This window comes from Dromiciops gliroides, chromosome 3, assembly GCF_019393635.1.
Source record: "Dromiciops gliroides isolate mDroGli1 chromosome 3, mDroGli1.pri, whole genome shotgun sequence".
Classification (NCBI taxonomy): Eukaryota; Metazoa; Chordata; class Mammalia; order Microbiotheria; family Microbiotheriidae; genus Dromiciops; species Dromiciops gliroides.
Window position 1 is genome coordinate 253,906,928 of NC_057863.1, and position 27,292 is coordinate 253,934,219.

Consider the following 27,292-nt stretch of genomic DNA (forward strand, 5'->3'; position numbering starts at 1 on the left):
TACAAAACCTTTCTGGAAACTAAGATACACCTTTTCAATGAAAAGACTTGAGCAAGAATATCTTTACAAAACAAAACAAAACAAAACTTTGTTGCTTTTATAAAAAGACTTTAAAAAAATGTATCTTTAAGAAGGAACCTAGTAATAATATTGCCCCAAAAGAGAAAAGAAAGAAAAGAGAGTTAGTAAAGAATCTTTTAAAATGCACTGAAGAGAACAGAGGAAGCTCAGAAAGAGCCACAAGCAGGACTGATTTGAAAGTATCATGTTAAATTTATGATATACTTAAAAAAAAAAAAGCTGAACATAATGGAAATTTGTGGTTTCAAATATGGTCTCTCTATCCTACATAATTTTTTTTTTTTGGTGTTCATTAAATTTCAGAAGGGAATGCTGTCATGGGGGTTTGGACGACCTTCATTTGAATCCTGTCCTGTCTGATTTGAGACAAGTCACTTAATTTCTCTCAGCCTTATCTTCAACATGTGTAAAAATGGTGACAAAACAATAGCACCCACTTCACAGAGTTGTGAGGATCAGAAAAGAAAATGCCTGTAAACACAATACTTTGCAAAACTTAGAAGTGCTATAGAAGTGTTAGCTATCATTATTACTTTGACAAAGAAACATGAAATTAATGTGTAGTTCTCTTAGCAATCAAGTAACAAGACAGAATAGTGACGATAGCCCATCGAGATACTCAACAGCACAAGCAGAAAGGATGAAACAATAAAAGGAATCTGAAGAACTACGAGTATAACCCTTGCATTTATAGAGTGTTTTGCAGAGTACTTTATATTAATGAGCTTATTTGATCCTCACAATAACCCAGAGAGGCAGGCAGCATAGGGATCATCACCATTTTACAGATGGGGAAACTAGCTACATGATTTAGATGAGGTTAGAACATGATGGAGAGACAAACTTAGTATTTGAACTCCAAGTCTGGAACTCCAAGTTGGGACCCAGGAATCTCTCATAGGAAGGGAGTTTTTCTTTTTTTCTTTTAAAGCTTTGTAAGACTGTTGGAAGTTCAGGGTGTGAATAGGAAATACTTCATTCCCTAGGACTTCTGGCAGAAGAAGCAATAGGAAAACAAACATTACTGTTCTCTTTCCATAAGGTGCAGTTCAGCAATTGTAGCCAACAGCTTTAGAATGGGTAGAGCCCTTCCCTTTTTAACCTCTGGCTTATAAAACTACACAGTCAGCAGATCTCTTGTAGCCTTTATCTAAAGGCTTTTCATTTCAGAGTCCTTCCAAGATTGTTTCAAGTGTGAACAATTTCATCTTTCTTTCAACTAAGAGAAGGAGATCATAAGGGCTCAAAAGGTGTAACAGTGATTGCTAGGTGGTAAAGTGAATAAAGAACTAAACCTAGAATCAGCAAGATCAGAGTTCAAGTCAGCCCTCAGACAATGACCCTAGGTTAAACACTTAACATTGGGCAGTTAGGTGACACAGTGAATAAAGCAGCAGCCCTGGATTCAGGAGGACCTGAGTTCAAACCAGGCCTCAGACACTTGAAACTTACTAGCTGTGTGACCCTGGGCAAGTCACTTAACCCTCACTGCTCCACCAAAAAAATTAAAATAAAATAAACACTTAACCTCTATTTGCCTCAGTTTCCTCAAATGTAAAATGAGGATAATTAGATCACCTTCCTCCCAGGGTTGTTTGTAAGGATCAAATGAGATAATATTTGTAAAGCACTTAGCACAGTGCCTGACACATAGTGGGCTTATTCCCTTAAGGAGATGACTTACCTAAACATCATAAAACCTATGAAATGTGTGTTTCCAAAAGTGGAGCTTAAATAGGTGCCATTTGGTACCTAGTGAGAAGACAGGAGTACTGAGGGAGAAGGGGAGAAAATGGTAATGCAGGTCAAGTCAGGGCTGAGGAGCCAATGGTACTGGCTTCCATGGTCGGTCTCTATTGCCAGCTGCACTCTAGGTCCTTGGTATTTAACTAGGCCTTTCCCAGGTAACATATAACATTCTTGAATAGAATAGATTTGTAAAATCATAGCTTTAGAGCTAGACAGGACCTAAGAAGTCATCTAATTCAATCCCCTACTTTACAGAGGAGAGGAAACTGTCCCTGAGAAATTTAAGTGGCTTGTCCAAAGTCACACAGGTAGTAAGTGACAGTCAGATCCTCCGGTTCCAAAGCTGCCAGTCCTTCCACTATACCACATAGTTTTTTGCCACCTGTAAGGTGGTCATCGCTTCTGAGTTGTCTAAACCAAGGCTGGCTCTTAACCTGCTTTTTTTTTTTATTTTTGAGTCAGGGATCCCTTTGGCAGTCACATGAAGCCTATGGACCTGGAAATGCCAAACTGTGGTTACAAGTTAGTAAAAAAAGAGATGTAATTACTCACCCTCCATCAACAGTTTACAAATTCCCTAAAATCTGTTCTTATACCCCAAATTAAGAACTCTGGTTTAGACTATGGTAATGACTGTCAGACTTTCTGAACTAAGGATATCTTGAAACCACTGAAGAGAAGTAATGTATCACAGCATCCCAACCACTCCTCTGGCATACTAAATGTTGCATGAAATGTATTAAATTTACATGAATAAAAACAATTTTTTCTTGAAAATCCAAGGATTCCACAACAACCTTTGAAGGCTGCAAAACCAAGACTGAGAATTAACTATTCTGTCAAAGAAAAAAATCAAGGTCAGGCACTTCATTTAAAAGAAAACAAGGCAGAATTGTAGATGGTGGCATGTAAATGTTTAATTAGATAGGATAGCACAAAGTATTAGAAAAATGCAATGTTTTTTTCTTTTTTCCAAAGCCTTTAATTCAGTGATTCCAAAACTTAGATTTGCAAAATACCCAAGACACCCACAATTCCATCACTTGAAGTGTTGAAGACAATGAATGATCATTTGCGAGGACTGTTATAAAAGAAGATTCTTACATGAGGAGAGAGTGAACTACATGTCCTGTAAGGTCCCTTCCAACCCTAAGAGCATATGATTCCTTTCTTCCCTCCCTCCCTCCCTCCCTCCCTCCCTCCCTCCCTTCCTTCCTTCCTTCCTTCCTTCCTTCCTTCCTTCCTTCCTTCCTTCCTTCCTTCCTTCCTTCCTTCCTTCCTTCCTTCCTTCCTTCCTTCCTTCCTTCCTTCCTTCCTCCCTCTCTCCCTTCCTTCCTTCCTCTTCTTTTTCTTTCTCTTTTGTGAGGCAACTGGGGTTAAGTGACTTTCCCAGGGTCACACAGCTAGTAAGTATGAAGTGTCTGAGGCCGGATTTGAAGTCAGGTCCTCCTGACTCCAGGAGCAGTGCTCTATCCACTGTGCCACTTAGCTGCCCCCTATCACTTTCTTTCAGTGGAAGTAGAGAAGGGTCATGAAACTTTCCCCCTATTCTAAGTTAAGTTCACATCAATGTGACTGAATGAATTCATGGATTTTATTTTGTTTTGTTTTGTGCAGGGCAATGAGGGTTAAGTGACTTGCCCAGGGTCACACAGCTAGTAAGTGTCAAGGGTCTGAGGACGGATTTGAACTCAGGTCCTCCTGAGTCCAGGGCCGGTGCTCTATCCACTGCGCCACCTAGCTACCCAATCTTTTTTTATCCGCTGTGCCACCTAGCCGCCCCTGAATTCATTTATTTTAGAAACAAATATATATTTTATAGAATTTTTAGAAGGCAGAAGGATGGGTGTCCTGTAATCAAATAAATGATAAGAAAGGTACCCTGAGTGGCGTAATGTCAAATTCGCAATTAAGACATTCAATACTTAAAGCCAATCTTACTGGATTATTAATCTCTGCAGGGACAGAAAGTCAGCAAGTTGTTGTATATTATGTCAAAATTACAGTAACTCTATAGTAAATGCTTGTCCAGGAATGTTGTATGTTCAAATTATGCTGGTTACAGATGTAACAGTAACATTCATGTTAGGAAAGAAGAAGCAATAGAAATAAGAAACCACAGGAATAAAGCTAAGGAAAGGAAACCTACCTTTATTTTCCCCTTCACAAAACTAGCAATATCTTCTTTATTATCAAATACAGACAATGTATGCAGCAGATTTTGTTCTAACCACTCCCAATGCTGATTAATCTCTTCTAAAGTTGCACCTGGAATAAGAAACAAGATGTGAAGAATAAAAAAACCAACTCATACACAGATGAAGTATGTTTTCAAATGCAGTGGAACCCATGTTTTCCATTGCTTCTAGCTACACTTTATTTAAACACAGACTCAAAGGCTCAGGGAGTTAGGAAGTCATCCAGTCTAACAATATCTGTACACGAATCCTCCTCTGCAACATCCCTAACAAGTTATCATCTACCTTCAGGCAAAAACTTCTACCTCATGAGGCATCCCATTCCACTTGGGGACAGCTCTATTTAAAAAAAAAATTCCTTACACCAAGCTCAAATTTTCTAAAGCATAGGTCTGACCATGCTCAATGACCTCTAGTGGCTCCTCTAGGATTCCATTTAAAGTCCTTCATAACCTGCCCCCTTTCTACCTTTCCAGTCTTCTTAGGTTTTACTCCCCACACCCTCTCCATTCATTCTATAATGTATAAGACTTCTCTTGCTCTCCCCTTAAACACTGCCCTCCATTTCCCAAATCTGTGACTGCACTGTCTGTCTACTGTGACTAGAATGCTCTGGAATCATGAAGACTCATCTTCCCGAATTCAAATCTGGCCTCTTACTAGCTGTGTGACTCTGGACAAGTCACAACCCTATTTGCCTCAGTTTCTCAACTGTAAAATGAGCTGGAGAAAGAAACGGAAGACAACTCCAGTAACTTTGCCAAGAAAAAACCTAAAATGGGGTCACAAAGAGTTGGAAATGACTGAAATAACTGAACTACACACACACACACACACACACACACACACACACACACGCACACACCCGTATATCTTATATGTACTTCATTAGAGTTTTGGGGGAGATTGGGAATGCTAAATTTGAATACATATCATCGCCCTTTACTCAAAAACACCAGTGGCTCCCTATTCTTCAAGGATTAATATGTAAAATATAAAATCATTTGGCATTTAAATCCCTTTACAACCTAGTCCTTTCCTACCTTTCTAGTCATCTTATACTTTATTCTCCTCCATGTAATGTATTATCCAGTGATTTTGGTCTTCTTGTTCCCTGCATGTGACACTCCATTTTCCAGATGCTATGCCTTTTCACTGGCTGCATTCCCTCTGAGGTCATTCCCAATTCATCATACGCACAAACATATACATACACGTGTATGAAAACATATATACATATCTATATATACAAACACATCATAAATACACACACAACATGCATACTAACATGCTTAATGAAAGCTAGCTGACTGATTGATCTCTGTGTCCTGGCTTCTATGGCTACCATTCAACTCTAATTCCAACTTCTGAAATCCTTTCCTGGTTCCTTCTCCCTCCCTTTCCCCCTCCCCCTTGTGTACCTCTGAGATTACCTTCTATTTACACTGTCTTTTATGTTCAATTTTTACATCCCCCCACGCATGTATGTGCATGCTTGCACACACATGTGCTCTCTCTCTCTCTCACACACACACACACTCTCTCTTTCTCTCTCTCACACACACACACACACACACACACACACACACATACAAATGTGAGCTTGTGAACTCCCGGAGGGGAGGAATCACATTTTTGCCTTACATTGCATTTCTTGTGTTTACCATAGTGCTTGAGATACAGTAAGCACTTAATAAATGCTAGTTGGCTCACTGATAATGCCCTCAACATTTCAAAGGAAAATGTATAAGAATTGGTGGTGGTAGTTGTTTTACTATACACATTTGAAAACAAATAAAATTTATAATAATTTAAACAATTTAATTACAGAAATAACTTTATAAGTGCAAAGCAACACACCCTTATTAAAGAAAAAAAACCTTAGTATTTTTAGTTCTTTAGATTGGGTTCCAAGTAATCTCAAAGTAAGCATAACTGAAATTCAGAGGTAATAAGCACTCCCAAGGCACCTGGCAAAGGAAGCTGGCCAATCTATATTAGGCTAGAAAGGCCAGATTTTCCTAATGGGAAATAGAGTACATAGTAACATTTCAAAGATACTTTAGGGGGCCAAAAAACACCGCCCACCCCCACCAAAGTTTTTTGAGAACCAACAAAATAGTATGCCTTTGGTTGTGTACCAAGTCGGTTGTATTCCGCAAAGAGACATGTTTTGCCATGTCATTTGCATTTTGTCTTTATCCAAAATATAAATTTGAATGAAGATGTTTTTAATCCTTATATAAAGTATCCCAATATTTTTTAAGTTGATTTTTACAGAATGCAGCAGGAAATTCTTTGTAAATTAGCATAATATATTTGATAGACAACTAACTTCTTGTCAGAAAAGCCTGGGTTTAAGTCTGACATACCCTGGCTATGTGACCCTGGACACAGTGCTCTGGACAACTCTAAACTGCAAAGAAGACACTGACCTTTGTTAGTAGAGGGAGTTTACTAAACCAGGAGATGCTTATACTAATGAAATCAAAGATCTACTTCCTATCTTTATCCCATAAAATAATTTAAAACTCCATTTGTACTACTGTCTGATTAGTAGCATATGTTATTTATTGGCATTTATACATACACATGAACACACAAATAGGCATACACATGTAAATATGGTACATGTATGTGGGTATATGTGAACAGAAATGCATATGAATATACATGTGTACTTGTGTATGTGGGGGGGGGGGAGGGAGGGAGAGAGAGCAAGAGAGAGAGCGAATATGAGAATGTGTATGTGTTTCAAGGCAGCTAGGTGGTACAGTGGATAAAGTGCCAGGACTGGAGTTAGGAAGATTCATCTTCCTGAGTTTAAATCTGGCCCCAAATATTTACTAGTGTGACCCTGGACCAGTCACTTCACCCTGTTTGCCTCAGTTCCCTCATCTCTAAAATGAGCTGGAAAAGGAAACGGAAACTATTCCAATATTTTTGCCAAGAAAATCCCAAATGAGATCACAGAAGGTCAGACACAACTCAACAACAAAACTGAGAATAAGGGAAAATGATACAATTTCTACACTATTCTGAATGTCCACTGCATCCAGTTTTAAATATTGACTTTCAAGCTACAAAGTAAGATCCTACAAAAAAGGTTGTCCTTCTACTCTCCACTAAAATCAATTTTCTTCTCTTCTTACTTAGCATTTATATAGCTCTTTATTTGGGAAGCACTTTATAGTCATTGATCGGCTATTTCTTTCCTTCTCAAGGTCTAAGGACCTGACAATCTTAGCTTCTTTGGTTTTAAGGATGATTTTTAAACTTTGTCTTTTGGTTCAGCAGATAAAATCTAACTTCTTTCTGTTTCTAGTCCTAGCCCTGCCATCTAGTTATGGGTAGTTCTGATCCTAGCATTCTCCTCCAATCCTTTCCTTGTTTCCTTCCTCTTCAGCACTTGGAAATCCTTGATTCTCATATATATATAAAATTCTTTTGGGGGGGGGGGCAATGAGGGTTAAGTGACTTGCCCAGGGTCACACAGCTAGTAAGTGTTAAGTGTCTGAGGCCGGATTTGAACTCAGGTACTCCTGACTCCAGGGCCGGTGCTCTATCCACTGCTCCATCTAGCTGCCCCCAAAACCCTTTATTCTTGCAGGTCCCCTAACCCTTCTATTTTTCTTAAATCCTTTCAGGTTCACCAAAGGATACCAAGACTGTGAAGCTTCTAGCCTTTCACCACTTCAGGCTTACTATGCACCATCCTCTATTTTTTTGAGATCTTTAACTGGCTAGCTTTGTGCATTAGAACAATAATATCAAGCTTAGGTCTGGTCTCCATGTTAACCACTTACTTTTTTCTTCATTTAATGAAATAATGTATTTTTTTGTTGTTGTTGAGGCAATTGGGGTTAAGTGACTTGCCCAGGGTCACACAGCTAGCAAGTGTCAAGTGTCTGAGGCCGGATTTGAACTCAGGTCCTCCTGAATCCAGAGCCCACGTTCTATCCACTGCGCCATCTAGCTGCCCCGAAATAATGTATTCTTAATTCCATCTAGCTGACTTATAAACATGTGGCTATTAATTATAAAGAAGGCCAAGCAAGAATCTGAAAGTAAACCAGGAGCTTAATATGGGCACTATGTTAGGCACTGAGAACACAAAGACAAAGCTAAGTGATCAATTGCTATTTCCTTATACTTATTTTCAGTATCAATTCTGTATTAAGCCATTTTTGTTCAGTGCTTTCCAGGTCAAAGATCATCTTCTTTGTCACAGATGACAAGCAAAATAAGAAATGAACTCCATCTTTTCTCCATTCTTCTTTTGGGGGGGGGGCGGGGCAATGAGGGTTAAGTGACTTTCCCAAGGTCACATAGCTAGTAAGTATCAAGTGTCTGGTTCTAGATTTGAACTCTGGTCCTCCTGAATCCAGGGCCAGTGCTTTATCCACTGTGCCACCTAGAGGCCCCCATCTTTTCTCCATTCTTAATTATCATTATCCCATCTACTACCAGGACTATCTCTTAGGTTTCTCTTTCCTTTGATATAGTCTTAAAAACACCCTTTTCATGCCTCACCAGCCTTGAGCTCATTATGAAAGTTAGCTCTCCAGCTTCTTTTCTACAGGACTATGCCATTACTTTATATTCATCCTTCATCATCTGCTTTACTTCCATCTTTACTCCTGGTATGTCTGTTCATGCTTTTTTAAAAATCCAAGTTTGTGGATTCTTCATCAGTTTGCTTTTAAACCACTACACTTTCCCCTTTTAAATGGAGTTATTTCTCTTTGTGTCTTCAGAATTTCATTCTTAAGATCTTCCCATCCTTCTGGGCTGACTTCCCCTCTAGAATTTTAGCCTATAGCATACCCCTATCTTTTCTGTAAACCCTTTGAAATCTGCTCTGCTAAAGGCCCAGCTTTCCTCTCCAATAAATAGCACAACAGTTTTAAATGGAGTAGTCAATAATAGTCAATAAACAGTTATTAAGTGCCTTCTATGTTTCAGGCACTGCCCTAAGTGCTGGGAATATTAAAAAAAAATAGCAAAACACAGTTCTTGCCCCTAAGGAGCTCAAAACCAAAGGTGGGGGGAGGGGGAGCCACAACAAGCCAACAGATATGTACAAACAAGCTGTACACAGGATAAACAGGAAAGAATTAAGAGGGCTTGGGAAAGACTTCTTGTAGATGGGATTTAAAAGCCAGGGAAACTAGGAGGTAGTAATGAGGTGAGAGAACTTTCCACACATAGGGTACAGCCAGAGAAAATGCCTGGAAACAAGAGATGGAGTCTTGTTTGTGGAACAGCAAGAAAGCTAGCGCCACTGGATCAAAGAGTGCGTGGCAGGCAGAGTAAAGGAGATGGCAAAGGTAATGGGGGGCTAGGTTCTAAATGGCTCTGCTAAACAGAGGATTTTGTATTTGATTCTAGGGGGCATGTTTATCGGCAGTAGAGAATGATAAGCTAGTAGAGAGGGAGAGATTGAAAATAAGGGATAAAGTGGGAATAATAGAGGGGACAACCTGTTAGAAGAGACAAGATGAAATGGGATTGCTTGAACATGTAGAGGGGTTAGACTTGGGAAGGTGTAAACCCACTTTATCATGTGAGACAGGGGTGAAGGATATGAGAGTGGCTGAGGGCACCTGAGTGACGAGATAAGGAAAGAGGGAATCGAGAGAGCTCAGGGCAAATGGCCTCATTTTTTTCTATAAAATATGAGATAAAGCTCGCAGCTGAGAGGGGAGGGTTGATAAGGAGCCATGGGAGGTTTGAGGAGGAATGAAAAGGTTAAGAATAGTTGCCATGGAAAGTAGAATCGAGAACTGATAAGGCAGGCATAGTAGGATTCCCTAGTAGTAGTGAGGGCCCAGTTGAGACTGTATAACATAAATTTGTAGTGGACCCAGTCAGAATGGTTATGTAATTTTCTTCATTTTCACTCAGCATCACATGTGTAGGAGCGAAGGCAACAAATAAATGGTGGGAGTGGTTCAAGGCTAAGGCTTAGCAGGGTGAAATCAAGGAAAAATAGGGAGGCTGGGACACATACGATAAAGTTAGGAAGAGGATACGTGAGTTTGGAAGGGGAAAGATCATGAGTTTTGTTTTGAACATGTTGAGTTTGAGATGCTTATGGGTCATTTAGTTAAAAATGTCTAATAGGTGGTCTGAGATGGAGGACTAGACCTCAGGACAGAAAGTAGGGTGGGATATATGGATCAGGAAATCTTCTGCATAGAGCTAAGTGAATTCATGGGAGTAGATAAAATGACTGAGAGGTTAGAGAGAGAAGAGGGCCTTTGGGTATACTCAGGTTTAAGGGCAGGATGTAGATCCACAAAACCAGACTGAAAAGAAAATACTTACTATGTGCAAGGGCAGCTTGATGATGCAATAGAGTGCCAGGTCTGGAGTCAGGAAGACTCATCCTTCCTGAGTTCAAATCTGGCTACTAGATACTACTAGATATTTACTAGCTATGTGATCCTGGGCAAGTCACTTCACCCTGTTTGCCTCAGTTTCCTCTCCTGTAAAATGAGCTGGAGAAGGAAATGGCAAACCACTCCAGTATCTTTACCAAGGAAACTCCAAATGGGGTCACTAAGAGTCAGACATGACTGAAAAACAACTCAATAACAATAACAACTAGATGCAATACACCATGCTAGTCATTAGGGAACACAAATCTAGGGCCCTTAAGTTCCCTCTTTTTATTTCCATTCCTCCTTGAATAAAAAATAATCAAAGCAGTTGAATTTTTTTCTGTTCTTCCTTTAATTGGCTATTCAAAACATTCTAAACGGATTTTAAAAATTTAAGTTCTATTATTGAAATAGATTATGAAGAAATTACTTTCAAAGATAGTTATGCTATCAGTTTTCAATACAGGAAAATCTAAAATAAAAAGTTATATAAAGACTTTAGATTAGAACTAATTGGAAATCCAATTAGCAAAATGTTGATATTTTTGTATCATCTTTTGTGTTGTAGAAAGAGACTTGCCCTCCCCCTAAATCCCTAGTCCAGCACTAAGTTTCAGATTCCGAGGATAAAAGCACTGTAGTCAATTTATGAACTCTCAAAAACTGGAAAAAACACCCCAGAAAACTCAGTTAGACTTATGGAAGATGGCATCTACAAGGTGTGAATGAATGCCAGCCAATAAATAAGTAATAGAGGTCACCTTGATCAGTCATTCTATATTGACAAACTGGCCATGAAATTTTCTATTTCATCTATTTCAAGTTGTTGGACCATAAAAAACGGTAGTTTGAAGTAGCCCATTATACTGTGAAATACACCTATATTCCCTGGAGATATTTCAGGAAGTGAAATAAGTGAAATATCCCTGTCTAGAGTTCTAACTTGAACAGGAACACAAGTCACACAGAGTTGTACTCTTAGGTTAAAGAGAAACTGTTTTCCTCCGCCAATAAAACAAATTATGTGTTTTCTCTTAGCAACCAAAATGCCTAAACGTACCATGAAACTGAATAGTCTGTAAGCAGATTGAATAAGTCAGACTGTTTAAAATTACAAAGCAGGCAGTCAAAAGTCAGGCTTTTCAATCTACTACTGTGCAAATACTAGGTCTAAGGCAACATGCAGCCATTTGAATAGAAGCATTATTTAAGGTCCCAACATTTTAAACACACTTCAATATCATATGTAAGCTTAGCCTTACATGTAGTAATTTAAGAAAGATGGAACTATAGTCAATGACGTAAAACTAAGGAGAAGTGTTGAAATCAATCTCAACAGTATATATACCAAAGTTCTATTTTTCAGAAATAACACCTAAGCTCTAAAACCAAAGTAATCTTTCCAAGATCACACAGAATTTCAGCATGCTAATGCCATACTTACCTAAAGATTTTCATCCTTTGTGCATTTCTGAAGTGCACGTGTTGTGAGAAAATAACTAAAAATGTTTACCCACATAATTCCCACATTTCAATCAATCCATTCAACAAACATTTACTGAGTACCTATTAGATTTGGGTTGCTTCCAACTTAGAAATGACCAATTCTTTTAAAAGTAGAATCTACTTTGTTCTTATCAATATAAAAGACTAAATAATTTAAAATAGATTTTATTGATACCTTTTGTTTTTTACATTAGTCATTTATTTATATATACCTCTCCTTCCAAGTGCCTCAGAATTAAATACTTCTTTGTTACAAAAGAAAAAAAAGTTAAGCACCCCCCCCCCCCAAAAAAAAACAACCAATACAATGACCACATCTGATCATTTTAGGCAACCTTGTATATACAACAACAACAGCAGCTCACATTTATATACAGTTTACTATGTGCTAGCACTGTGCTAAGGGCTTTATAGTTATTACCTCATTTAATCCTCACAACTACCCTGAGAAGTAAGTGCCATTATTATCTCAAGTTTACAGATAAGGAAATTGAGGCACACACAGTTTAAGTGACTTGCCCAGGATCACAGAGCTAGAAGATGCCTGAGCCTGGATTTGAACTCAGATCTTTCTGACGTTAGGTCTGGTTCTCTATCCACTGCACCTTCTAGCTACCATTGTCCTCCACTTCTCTGCAAAAGAGAAGAATGAATTGTATCAGTACTCACTCTTCTAATCCCTCTTCAGATGCCTTTCTTTCCCTTCCTTATCTTTTTCCCCTTCTACCTCAATTGGTCTGTAAAACTGAAGGGTAATTATATCCCGAATGCACTTTCAACTTTATGGAGAAATGGGGAATGAGATGGAGCTACAGGAATGAATTAAAAGGTGGCTTAGCTACAAACCCACAAACTTTAAAGGCTAAGAAAACCTAACTGTAAATGCTATCACTTAATGATTTATGTTAATTTCCCAGAAGACACACAGCCATCTCAAGTCTCTTTTTTTCCAAATGGCATTTGTTCAAAAATTTGAAGAACTAATTCCTCTAGAAATGAGGTAAATTTCTGGAGATCTGAAGCAGGTACCCTTTCCTTCTCAGGGCCTATCTATGGAGAAACCTGGACCCAAAGGGAACAAATGCAGCAAAGCAGTCAAAAGTCAAGTAGGAGTGAAGACTGTCTGAAAGCCAAAAGTGGCTCCAGATCCAGGGTTACTCGTTCTTTTCAGTACTTTTCAGCACCATCAGGTGCCTCTGATCACTTGAAGGATGATGCAAAATCTATTTAAAAACAAACCTCAAAATAAAATTTGTTTAAATATTTTAAAAAATGCATATCATACAAAGCACTTCTAGGAGACTTTCAAACATAATGGAAGTTTTAAAACACACACACACACACACACACACACACAGAGAAAATTACTGTTCTAGGATTTCTAAGTGATTCTTTGCCATGCCTGTAAGGGAAATACAAGGTTATTCTAGCTGTAAGGGAAATAGGAGGTCATTCTACCCCCCCCCCCCACCTCCTACCCCCAGCCGCTTTCAATGGCTAACCACTTAGTATACACAGTGTGGCTGGAAACAGTGCTGATTGGTTTAAGGGACTGACCACTGCAAAGAGCTCTTTCTAATGACACCTTAATCAACTGGTCTTGGCAAAGCTGACACTATTGTCATTAAGTCCCAGTGGATTATTTGGCTTGAATTCATCTGTATTTAAAAAATATAGTAATATAGAGAATACAGAAAAGAAAGGAACAATTCAACTTTTGTGTTTTCTATAAAAGTGCTAGGGGGTTTAATCCATAAACATCATGGCATTTCTCTCTCAGTATGCCCCATGTTACTTTCCTAGTCATTATTTGCTTGCTACTTCAAGAGATGAGCTGTGTCAGAAAGAAATCTTGCCTAGTGCTCAGTGGGTAAATATCCTGGTTTGGATTCAGTAAGATCAAATCAGTTTTTTAAAAAAGGGAACAGTGGGGGTACGTTTTGATAGAACCATGTCATTATAAACTCTGGAAAATTACACTGAAACTAGACAGGTCTGGACTTCTGTATTAGTAGAGAGGATAAGAGTCTGAGGAAGTAACCTTTTACAAACAAACAATGGTAAAAGAAATGTCTCTCCAAACAGTTTTCAGCACACAGAATTTAATCTGTGCAGTCTCATTTCAAGTGCTGTTTTACCAGTTCTTTTCTTCACCAAGAAGATGGCACTGGAGCAAAGATCTGCCATTTAATCACATGCAAGTTTGAATTGTGACACAGTGAGGATGAAAAAAGGAGCTATCATGTTAATATGCCAAGAAGAACCCTATTCCACCTAACAGGCATCTTAAGTACAGAAATCTTTGAGGGAAAGCTGGGGAAAAATATTTTGGAGCTTTCAGATCAATCTGATCTTTGCCTGACACATTCAACCAATTAATAACACTTTCTAGCTGGTATTAACACAGATGACTAAGTGAAAATTATAGCTTTGTAATGGCCACTGCCAGGAAAACACATACCCTTATAGCCAGACCTAGAATTTCAGGGAACTAGTTTTAAAAGTCCCTACATGGACCTTGGTTGAAATCCATTTAGAGTCATGTGATCCGACTGTATAGCATAAGCAATCAGGTTAAAACAGGTACACTTTCAAATCCTTGACAACCTTCTTGCTTCTCTTCCTATCCAATCTAAACACCCTCATTAAAAAAAAGGCAAACAAACCTCATACATTAAAAAATCTAGTTATAATCCAACACATTAAGTATTTATTCATAAGTTACTATAAACATTTTCAAAGAGTGGAAAGATTCGACCAAATCCAACATCAGTGACCCTTTTGGGGTGTGGGGGAGAAGACATTTGCTTTTATTAAGTATTTATTTTTTAATTTTTTTTTTAAGTGAGGCAATTGGGGTTAAGTGACTTGCCCAGGGTCACACAGCTAGTAAGTGTTAAGTGTCTGAGGCCGGATTTGAACTCAGGTACTCCTGACTCCAGGGTCGGTGCTCTATCCACTGCACCACCTAGCTGCCCCTATTAAGTATTTTTAACTTAATAGGGAATTTTGTTCTTAATATTTTGTTCTTAATATTTGCTTACTTTTTATCTCAAGAAAGATGAAATTCACCTATTTGGATCTCCATTTTAAGAAAGATACTATGACATTACTTGATAAGGTGCTAGATTTGGAATAAAAATGCCCTAGATCCAAATCATACCTTATACTCTAGGACCCTGGACAAGACATTTAGTTTCTCTCACATTCATTTTCTCCTCTGTAAAATTATACTCCAGGGTTATTGTGTAAGGATTGAAAGAGATTGATGGCTCACTGTCTCTGTCTGTCTGTCTGTCTCCCTCTGTGAGTGTGTGTGTGTGTGTGTGTGTGTGTGTGTGTGTGTGTGTGTGTGTATAAAATGCCTTACAAAGTTTAAAGCATAATATCTACACTGATGATAATGGTTTCCAACAAAACCTAGGGAGGTAGCACTTTATATCAAAAAACTTCTGAATTTGGAGTTAAGAAAGAACCATGTTTAAATCCTGCCTCTGACTCTTACTAATTGTTGGACCAAAAGCAAATTACTTAATCTCTTTAAATTTTCATTTCCTCATCATGGTGCAGTGGACAGATCGCCAGGCCTGAAATCAGGATGACTCATCTTCTTGAGTTCAAATCCTGTCTTAGACACTTAGTAGCTGTGTGACTGAGCAAGTCACAACCCTGTTTGCTTCAGTTTTCCTCATCTGCAACATGAGGTGGAGAAGGAAATGGCAAACCACTCCAGGATCTTTGTGGGGAAAACCCCAAATGGGGTCACAAAGAGTTGGATATGATGGAAAAAAATGACTGATAACAACAATAAAATGAGGATAACAGTAATATCTACCTCACTGGGTTGTTGTAAGGATCACATGAGATCCTGTATGTAAAAGTACCTTTGCAAACTAAGATATTATCAATTATACTTCCAGTCCCAAGCAATTCATATATCTAGTAGAACCTCTACTGTAAAGAGTTGCAGTATCATAGAATATTAGAGCTGAAAATGCCCTGGAATTTTGGGAAGGCAGGATTATGATATACAAAAAACTTTGCATTTGGAATCAAAGGACCTGGGTTCAAATGCCGGGAAGCTTGCTGCTTACTCCTGTGTGACCTTGGGCAAATTATTTTATATATTTGGACCTCAGTTTCCTCATGTGTAAAATAAGACAGTCAGACTATGTGGTATCTAAGGTCTCTTCAATCTCAAAATCTATGATGCCATGGATCCACCCCCCTTCTTTTATAGATGAGAAAAATGAGGTGAAGAGATGTTAAGTAACTTCCCCAAGGTCATGAAGGTAGTAGGGTTATTCAGTTTCTGAATCCAGATTCACCACTGATATGATCTAAAATCGCATGATTTGAAAAGGAAATTAATGACAAAGTATTCCCATCTGCTTTGCCATTTGCACCCTAAGGATCATAGGACATTTCTATCTGACTTGCAGCTGAAACTTCCCAGTGGTCTTGTCTCCCCTATTAGAATGTGAGCTCCTTGAGAGCAGGGCCCAACTTTTTTATTTGTATCTCCAGCACTTAGCACAAAGATTTTAGTACATAGTAAGTGTTTAATAAATGCTTTTGAAATTTATTCACTACTAACCCTCAACGTAACCAAACCCCTTCATTTTACAAAGTAGGGAACTGAAATTCTGAGAGGTTATGACTTTCCCCATGCTGATGCTTATATTAAACTCATATGACTACCATAACTAATTCTTCTGATAAATTTAGTCTGGTCATGTCATTCTTCTACCAAATATTGTCAGGGGATTCACAGCCTACAAAATAAAGTTCCAACTCCTTTCTTTACTTGGCATCTAAAGTTCTCTAAATCACTCTTTGCCCTTTTTTCTCTTCTCAAACCATTTCCCTCCACATCAGGAATTCTTAACTTTTTCATGTGTGGTAGCCCTCTTTCACAATCTATAAAATCCTATAGAGTACTTCTCCGAATAATGTCTTCTTGTTCTCATTGTTGAGTCATTTCAGTTGCACCTGACTCTTCTTGACATCATTTGGGGTTTTATTGGCAAAATGATTTGCCATTTCCTTCTCCAGCTCATTTTACAGATCAGGAACTGAGGCAGAGAGTTATGTGACTTACCCAGGGTCATACAGCTACTAAGTGTCTGAGGCCAGATTTGAACTCAGGAAGATAAGTTTTCCTGACTCCAGACCCCAGCACTCTATCTACTGTGCCACTCAGTTGCTGATAATGTCTTTAAATGCATTAAAATAAAATTCACAGGATTCTCTCCTTCATTAGATTGTTAGTTCCTAGAGGGCAGGGAGTACCTTTTGTCTTTCTTTGTATGTCTAATGCAGTGCAGTACCTGGCACACAATAGGTACTCAATGAATGTTTACTGGTTATTGACTGACAGCAAAGGAAACCCATTCAAGTACAATTATGGAAAAAAAAACAAGAAAAAACAAGTGCACTGACCCCTGTATTTAAGGAACCCCCTACTCTCCATAGTCTAGTTGGTATACAAACTATCCTACTTTCTGCCCACTCCCCACACCCTCTTCACTCTTGAACCCCAGGGCCATTGCTTATGCTGTTTTTTAAAAATATACCTCCTTTGCCTCATCTTCTATTGAATTCCTTCTAATCCGCTTTATTTAGAGCCCAACATGAATGCCATCTGCCCCATAAAGCATTGCCCAATCCTCCCAGGCAGATGTGGCCTTCTTCCTCACGCTGTGCATTGTACTTGGTTTGGAACTGTTTTTTGTTTTTGGACTGATTTCATTTGCACTGATTTCATGTCCCCACTCATGCAGATCATCACTTTTTCTGTAACTTACAGACCTGGGGTGTTAGGGGCTAACGAAGTTCCCCTTTCACTGTTTGAGCAAAGCTCACAGACAGGGCTCCCCCACCCCCTTCCAGAAAATATGTGCTGATTCTTAGTTAGCCCTTAATAAGAGGGCTGTAAACCACAATGATCCTTTCTGGATGAAGATGCATTTGCTGGGCACCAAGGATGATACATTTGCATAGGCACCAAGGAAACTTCAAAGGACAGAAACATGCTCCTCATCATAGATAAGGCTGACATGGCCCAAGGTCTATGATCCAATCCCCTCATCCTATTCTTTTGGCGTGAACTTCAAACAAAGACATTCCTTTTGCTCACGTCAAGTATAAATATGTCATACTGTCCGAATAAACTTTGCCTTTTGCTTCCACCTGAGTGCATGGGGCCCTTCCAATCCCATCCAATGTCTCTGTGTCTTTTTTACTTAACATCTTACCTGTAGCAGTGCTGAACCTGTTCTAGCAGCCCCCCAGATCTGAAACTGTCACAGGGGCACTGATAGGTCGAGTGACTTGTGTTGGACCACAGAGGAATGACAGAATCCACGTCTTCCTGACACTGAGGCCACTGCTTTATCTACTATTACATGGTGTCTTTTGCAACTTATGTGCATCATTAGTATTTGTTTGCGTTCTAATAGCCCTAACAGAAGAGGGCAGAGGAACTTATCCAAACTTTTTATCTCCCCTAGCACCTAACAAAATATTGTGTACACAGTAGGTGCATAATGAATGTACATTGAATGAAGAAAATTCAACAGCTATATTAAGCTCTCACTACACAAAAGTGCCAGGCACTGAGATGCAAAAATAGAGGCAGAAAAGGTCACCAATAGATGAAGACTGTGATGGGGATAAGTCAATTCTAGTCATTGAGCAGGGGGAGAGCTATATGAACAAATACACAGAGAAGATAAAAGAATAAGACTAGAGAGCACTCTTGTATTGCCAGCACTCATAATACACTGCATGGATAGGTTGGAGACAAATTATGGAAAGCCATGAGTGACATGGCCATTAATTAGGCAGTGAAAAATCACTGAAAATTTCTGATTAGAAAAATAAAATCATCACAGTAATACACTAGGAAGATTGCTTGGGCAACAGCAAAAATCAGAGGTGTCACATATGGGCAGCAACACTCCCCAGTGAAGCAGAACCAGATCAAAATGTAATTGGGAAATATTTAATAAAGTAAATAATATAATAAAGCATAGCTAGAAATAGGATGTGGTTTTCTAAGTCAACACGTGGCCCCCTGGGATCCTTACAGACAGTAGCCCCAACTTCTATTTGAGTTTGATACCACTGATATAAATGATCAGTTAGAAAAAGGATAGTCTGAAGACAGAAAAAATCAGTCAGGAGGTTATTAAAGTCATCTAGGTCAAAGCTTCTTAAACTGTGGGTTGTGACCCCACATGGGGTAATATAACTAAATGTGGGGGTCACAAAAATATGACAGTAAATGTTTAATTTGTATACCTATTTTATATACCTATATAAAATTTTCTTGGGCAAGAAGAAATGAGGGGGTGGCAGATGGAAAGGAAAGGCCAGGTACAAGAAAGATTAGGGAGGTAGAAAAACTATAGAATTGGGCAACTGAAAGAATGTGTGGGAGAGAGAAAAGTCAAAAGTAACTTAAAGATACTAGCTTGGGCAGAGAATGGCAGCATATTGTTGTTATTATTACCCACCAGCATAATATGAGAAACTGTGCCAAATGCTCTGCAGAAATCTAAGTATACTATTGGTATATAGCTAGGTGGCACAGTGGATGGAGCATCAGGCCTGGAGTCAGGAGGACCTGAGTTCACATCTGGCTTCAGACACTTAATAACTGTGTGACCCTGGGCAAGTCATTTCAGCCTGTTTGCCTCAGTTTCCTCTTCTGTAAAATGAGCTGGAGAAGTAAATAGCAAACTACTCCAGTATCTTTGCCAAGAAAAGTCCAAATGGAGTCACAAAGAGTCAGACACAACTGAAATGACAGAACAACAACAAAAGATATACCATATCTACAGAATTTTCTGATATGCCAGTCCAACAATCCTATTAAACAAGAACCCATAAGGCTCAGGAAAATTATCTGACAATTAGAGCCATCCAAAAGTAGAGTAAAACTGCCTGAAGAGGCACTGGTTTCCCTTTCCTTAGAGTTCTTCAAGGAGAGGCCAAATGGCCACTTGTCAAATGTGTTATAGTAGAGATTCCTTTTCAGGTCAGGGTTTAACTACATAGACTCTGAGGTTCCTTCCAACTTTCAGTTCTATGATTCTGTATAAGTGGCTCCAATGGGAATAAGTTAGGTTTTTAAAAAACCCTTTCAGGCTAGTTTGGGTTCACATGCTAACACTGCCACTTATCACACAACTATGAAGGAAATCACTTAAGCAGCATAAGCATCACTTTCTCAATCTGCAAAATGGAATTATCACCTTCTCCCCATCTTGCATTACCTACCTCGCGGTAATATTACAAAGATCAGATTAAACAATGTTTCTATATATTGTTTTTGTGTCAATGCCCATACGCCCATTTTCTTCACCTCAACTATTCCTATATTTAGGCTTATGTAGTAAATTAATTCATGTTATCTCTCATTTTATGTTTATAACAACATTATACAAAGATGATTATCTCATTTTATAGAAGAAATTAAGTAAGGCTCATAGAGTCTAAATGATTTGCCTAAAACTGAACAAAGTTTTCCATGATGTTTTTTGGTGTCTCTTCCAGCTGAAAAGCTATGACTCTATGCAGGAAAGGAAGGTAAGAAAAGAGGGAGGGGCATAGGAAGAGAGAAAATGACCCTTTAAAATGGGTTATTTTAAGATATAGAATTTATAATATTTTAGAAGCAATTTTGAGAAACACTCACGGGAGTCCTCCATGAGCCTTGACTTATACCAGTTTCATTATTTGAGGCCAAAAGTGCTTATTTAATGTGCTCAGTAATACCAAAATGGAAATTAAGTCCAGGGCGTAGCTTCCTGATAATATTTTTCTCAGTTTGGATCTCCCCCCCTCTTACCCGCCACATGGAAAATTTCAGCCAAAAAAAAATTGTCCTAAGGAAATCATGAAGAACTGAAAATATGCATGACAACACATACTCTGTGACCTTAGACAAAGTGTTTACCCCTCTCACTTATATCTTGCTAGCCAACCTCCCTGCAGTTTCTTTGAATTGATTGTACAGTGAGTTCTGTATCTGAAAAAATTATCAAGCTGGCATTGCCTTCATGACTTTGGCACAGGGTAGATACACCAGCCCAGAGTCCATCCCCAAGTGTGATCCACACTAGATCATTTCCTCTTTTAATGAGGAAGCAAACAACAATTAAGGAAATAAGAAACTGTTAGTCATGGGGAAGGTCAAGAAATAAGGTAAGAGTAAGAGAGAGAATTGGAAGCGTGGTAAGTTTCTATACATAAGATGACAGGATCATAGATTCAGAACTAAAGGGACCTCAGATGTTATTCAGTCCAACTTCTTTATTTTAAAGATGAAGAAACTGACGACCAGAGAGATATTAAGTAATTTGCTGATAATTTCACAGGTAGTAGAATCAGGGTTAGATTCTAAGTTGTCTGATGCCAAATCTGATGTTCTTTCCACTACGTGACCCAAGTCCATGAAAACATATTAATCCTGCCTTTGCCAATGTGGTCTTGTGATATGCAAGTTTGTACCCACGGTTTCCCCAACAAAATTTCCCTGAAGGCTACAAACAGATTCAGGGAATAGATACAAGTGAGGGAGGACCACAAACAGTGTTGTATGTCTGTATCACCTGTGCTGTGCTCTCTCTTCCATGGCAATTCTGAATATGAAGGGTTTTTGTTCTTCCCTCTAGGCGTGTTCTTGCTTTCTCTCAGCTTTCTTAATAACACTGCTCATCCCTATTTTAATATCAACCTCGTTCCTCGACATTAGAGGTGTACAGTGGAAAAGGGGGTATACACACAGGCAGGAAAAGGACGGTGGGCCAGGGCTTCCATGAAAAGTTCGTTACAGAGGGCAGCTAGGTGGTGCAGTGGATAAAGCCCTGGCCTTAGATTCAGGAGGACATGAGTTCAAATCCAGCCTCAGACCCTTGACACTTACTAGCTGTGTGACCTTGGGCAAGTCACTTAACCCTCATTGCCCCACCAAAAAAAAAAGTTCATGACCTCTGCCATGGTGCCATGCTCCTCTGGACTCTGCTCTCTCTCTCTATTTTATCAGGTACATCAAGAGAGCTGTCTTAGAAAATGGACCAGAGCGTACCAGAACTTAAACTGACTGATACTGATAATATATTAATGTTGTATTAATAACATAACATTTGTTAAAAACCCAAATCCAGGGCAGCTAGGTGGGGCAGTGGATAGAGCACCAGCCCTGGATTCAGGAGTTCAAATGCAGCCTAAGACACTAGTAATTACTAGCTGTGTGACCCTGGGCAAGTCACTTAACCCCAACTGCCTCAAAAAAACAAACAAACAAAAACCCAAATCCAGTAAATATAAAGCACTTGGGGCCCAGGAGAAAGGCAAAGAAAAGGTGATATATGAAGTTTTGAAGACTTTTCCGATTTATTCAACTTCCGATATACTTGTAGGCTGACAACAACTAGGATAACATGAAACACAGAAATGATAGAATTACTCTTCTCTGATGGAATCCAGAATCTAGCAACACACTTACACACCAACACATACACAGGCTCATAAACTCAATCTCTTCCTTTCTCCCCTCTTCCCTCCCTTTCCCCTTCTCTTGTATTCAAGAAAGGTAGAAGTAATACAATCCAGTCTCAATCTCTGCACTAATGGAGGGGAGCAATTTCAAAGACAATCGAAAATGGTAAATAATTCACTCAACTGGCTCAGGGCTATAGAGTTCTTATTTGTGGGTAGAGATAGAAAGATAGATGGAGGGATAGATATCTATCTACACAGATAGGCAGGGGTTAGGACTGACATCTATGACATCACTGGGGCAGGTAGGTACCTCCCCACAACTAAAAATTTTTTTGGGGGGGTGAGGCAATTGGGGTTAAGTGACTTGCCCAGGGTCACAAAGCTAGTGTCAAGTGTCTGAGGCAGGATTTGAACTCAGATCCTCCTGATTCCAGGGCTGGTGCTCTATCTACTGTGCCACCTAGCTGCCCCTCCCACAACTTTATCATTTTAGACAGTTGCCTAGAGCCCTGAGAGGTTAAATAACCTGCCCAGAACCACCTAACCAGTGTGTGTCAGAGATAGGACTTGGACCCTGGTCTTCTTGTCTTGGAAGCCAGCTCCCTACCTGGATGTCTCCATAGATTAGACAGATTAAGTAGCTAGATGGATGCATGCATACATACATACATACACACATACACACATACATGCATACACACATACATGCATGCATGAATACCCCAGGCAAATCACTTCATCTCCCAGTGCTCAAGACAGTTCTCCAAGACTATACACTCAGAGACCTGCCTTGGTTACGGGAGTTTTCTCATCCTGGAGTTCCTTATACTAATGAAATCACAGGTCCAGTTCCTACACAAGCATGCATGTATATATGTATGCATGTGTATATAAATATACATTGGTGTATTTGTATACTTAGATATACCTGTTTTGTATAAATATAAATGTACATATATTTATATGGAATATCATCATGGGCTCACAGACGTAGAATTAGAAGGGACCTTGGAGGCCATCAAATTTGACTAAATACGTATATATCTATGTATAGGTGTACATGTGTGTTTGTATGTGTATATACATATATAAAACATGTATGTGTACCTATATCTAGATATATATTTGTGTATAGATGTGTGTGTACACATATACATATAACACACATGTACATATATGTATACATGCTCACAAACTGTACAGAGGACTACTAAATAAGTTTCTGCACACAGGATGATACATGCTCATAGATTTGGAGCTAAAAGGGACCTCAGAGTAACCTTGTCAACTCTTTCCTTTTAGAGATGAGAAACCTAAGGGACAAGGAATTTTGATAATTTGCTCAAGTTTTCCATGAATTCTAATAGGCTTGTTGGCTTGTCATTCATAATCTATCTTGACTCCAGTCACGTCCATTCCAGATGAGTATAAAATTGGGGAAACATTCCTTTCAAAAAGATTTTTGATGTGACCCTGGGCAAGTCACTTAACCCTGATATCCTGGGGGGAAAATCCAAACAAAATAAAACAACAACAAAAAAAGATTTCCGGGGGCCAGCTAGGTGGTGCAGTGGATAAAGCACCAGCCCTGGATTCAGGAGGACCTGAGTTCAAATCCAGTCTCAGACACTTGACACTTACTAGCTGTGTGACCTTGGGCAAGTCACTTAACCCTCATTGCCCCTGCCAAACAAACAAACAAACAAACAAACAAAAAAGATTTCTGTCTTTGCCTTTGCAAGTTGCAGGGTTGAAAAAGACAATTGCCCTCTACTACTAAATGGTAGAGCTAGAATTTAATTCTGAATTAAGATATCCATATGTGTGTTTGGCAATGCATATATACACATACATATGTACACACATTTGTGCACACACATACACACACACACACACACATATATATGTACACACACAGAGCTAGGTGTTGCAGTGGATAGAGTGCCAGGTCTGGAATCAGGGACATCTACTTCCTGTGCTCAAATCTAGACTCAGGCATTTATTAGCTGTGTTACCCTGGGCAAGTCATTTCATGCTGTTTGCCTCAGTTTCCTCATCTGTAAAACGAGCTGGAGAAGGAAATGGCAAACTACTCCAGTGTCTTTGTTGAGAAAACCCCATATGGGGTCACATAGAGTCAGACATGACTGAAAAACAACCAAACAACAATAAATGTGTATATGTGTATGGATAGAGATATATCCCCTGTTCTGTTTCTGTTTGTTTGTTTTGTAAGGCAATCTGGGTTAAGTGACTTGCCTAGATTCACACAGCTAATAAGTATCAAATGTCCGGGGCCAAATTTGAACTCAGGTCCTCCTGATTCCAGGGCCAGTGCTATCTACTGTGCCACCTGGCTGCCTGCCCCCTTCGTCAATTTTTAACTGAAATATTATTTTTTTAACAACAAAAATAGATTTTTTCTTCCCTTTCATATGTTCCTATTGGGAAAAATAAAAGAAAAACAAAATTCCTATAACAAATATGCAAAGAAAAAGTAAAATAAATTCTGGTATCAATCACATTCAAAAAACATGTCTCATTCTGCACCCCATGTGTCCATCACCTCTCTGTTAGTAGAAGCTCTGGTAGCATATTTTATCATCAATCTTCTGTGATCATAATTGGTAATTACACTCATCAGACTTCTTACAGCTTTTGAAATTATTTGTTTTTACAGTATATTTGTTATTGTAGACTGGTTCTGCTTACTTCTTTGAAGACTACTGCTCTAGTTACCACCCACATTTCCTTCTGGTTTCTCGTTCTCTTCCTATGATTTACCTGCAGCTTGAAATGCTAGAATCAAATAATTCCTATTATTGTGCCCAGGGGACAATAAAATCTGAGAAATAGGTTTTTAAAAATATTGTCACCTACCAATAGGGGAAGGAAGTACAATATTTTAATCAGCACCATTGGTCCTAGGGTATAATGATCCTCTCCATTCTTAGCTACTTTATACCACCACATAAATCAAGAATTGCACCAGAAAATTCAATTCAATCTGGCATTCATTTATTAAGCACCTCCTGTGTGCAAGGCACAGAGAATACAAAGGCAAAACAAAACAAAAATAATCTTTGACCTCAAGGAATTTATCTTTTGCCTCTGCAAATGTTTTTTGAGACATACTGCTCTGAAAGGAATTACTATGAAATGATTGCCAATCATTCCCAGAGACACCACATCAAATGGTTCAGTAAAATTGTGGAAGTCCAGTGCAAAACAATATCAAGGTCTGCTTTGGAATTGGGGAGAACTAAAAGAAATCTCTTCCTATGCCAAAGAAATTTATAAGTCTATACACAATGTGTGTGTGTACACAGACACACACACACATATAACCTATATTGGATTACCTGCTGTCTAGGGGAGGGGGGAGGGGAGGTAGGGAGAAAAATTTGAAATTGAAAATCTTATATAAACAAATGCTGAAAAACTATCTCTACATGTAACTGGAAAATAATAAAATACTTTTATTTTAAAAAAATAAGTGTATACACACAAGTGAGTATAAAATAGGGTTAGGATAGCAAACATCTTACATCCTACTCAGACACTCTAGACAAGCTCATTGAACCAATGAAATGCAACACGCCTAAGAACCATTAAGCAAAGCTAAGATGCCCCTGAGTTATGGCTTGTAGATATTTTGATGGTTAAAGCACACAAAAGTCACCCCCGCCCTCAAAAAATCCAGCCAATATGCTTATACCCATTAATCAGTTTCTAAAAGGGGGTTACCTTTAGCTTCTTGGACATGCATACTTAGCATGCTCAGACATTAGCTTTTGTAATTTATTTTTGGTATGTAACTCACCAATGGCTATGGCCCAGTAAACTTCTGATCCATTCAATAACTCACCACATGCTATGGGAGAGTAAACCTGTGATCCAGGAACTTGTAGCAAAATTCGAAAAGGGGCAACACGTGCATTGGAATCCAGGACTGCATCCAGTGCGCCTACCAAGCGACCTTAAACAGAAATGACAAAAGGGGCATCTTTGAGCAAAGCGATGCATTTGTAAACAGATCAAAATGACAATTTACCCTTTCACATGATGGTATACAAATTTCCTCAAATCCATTGAAAAGTAGGCCCTGGAGTCAAAGGACCTGGGCCTCTGTTTCCTCATTTGTATCTATCATCTTCATCTTCATCCAAAGGTCAGGCTAGAGCAATCAATCAAATGATGAACATTTATTAAGCACCTACTATGTGCCAAGTACTTTGCTAAGTGCATGGGATACAAAAAGAGGCAAAAAACAGTCCCTGCCCTCAAGGAGTTTATAATCTAATGGTTGGGACAACATGCAAACAAACATATACAAAGCAATCAATATACAGGAAGTAATCATTTAAAGGGGAAGGCTTCCAGTACAAGATGGGATTTCAGTTGAGATTTAAAGGAACTTTGAGGTGCCCATCTGTAGATCTATGATTCTGTGATTTAAATGGGAACCATGTTGGTTAATACTATTTCTTTTTTTTTTTTTTTGGTGGGGCAATGGGGGTTAAGTGACTTGTCCAGGGTCACACAGCTAGTAAGTGTCAAGTGTCTGAGGCCAGATTTGAACTCAGGTCCTCCTGAATCCAGGGCCGGTGTTCTGTGCTGCCCCGGTTAATACTATTTCTAAAATGACATCACAAGCCTCCTTGCCTTGTCATACTCCAAAGATATATAATTTTATCAGCAGGGGCACTCCCTCCACTAAATACAGATCATGGCCCATCCATAATTTTGTAGCTAGTCTTCAAGAGTTGCTGAGGCTGAAAATATTCATCACCTCGTAGCAAGCATGGGGATGAGTCTTTCTGACCTCTGCCAGGCTGCTTTTCTCAGGGCAGAAAGATG

General features: G+C 38.9%; 1 protein-coding gene across 3 annotated transcripts in view; it reads right to left on the reverse strand.

The window, feature by feature from the left end:
- The window catches only part of TBC1D8 (TBC1 domain family member 8), a 134,140-nt gene that overhangs the window by 56,135 nt on the left and 50,713 nt on the right, over window positions 1–27,292 (reverse strand). Inside the window, exons 2-3 of one of the 3 annotated variants that reach the window (XM_043994674.1) lie at window positions 26,301–26,411; window positions 3,980–4,098 (exon numbers count right to left, since the gene is read on the reverse strand). In XM_043994674.1, the coding sequence (XP_043850609.1) occupies window positions 3,980–4,098; window positions 26,301–26,411 (230 nt within the window). Of the gene's footprint in view, window positions 1–3,979; window positions 4,099–26,255; window positions 26,412–27,292 lie in introns of all 3 variants that reach the window. The other 2 variants (XM_043994673.1, XM_043994675.1) reach the window with 2 other exon arrangements.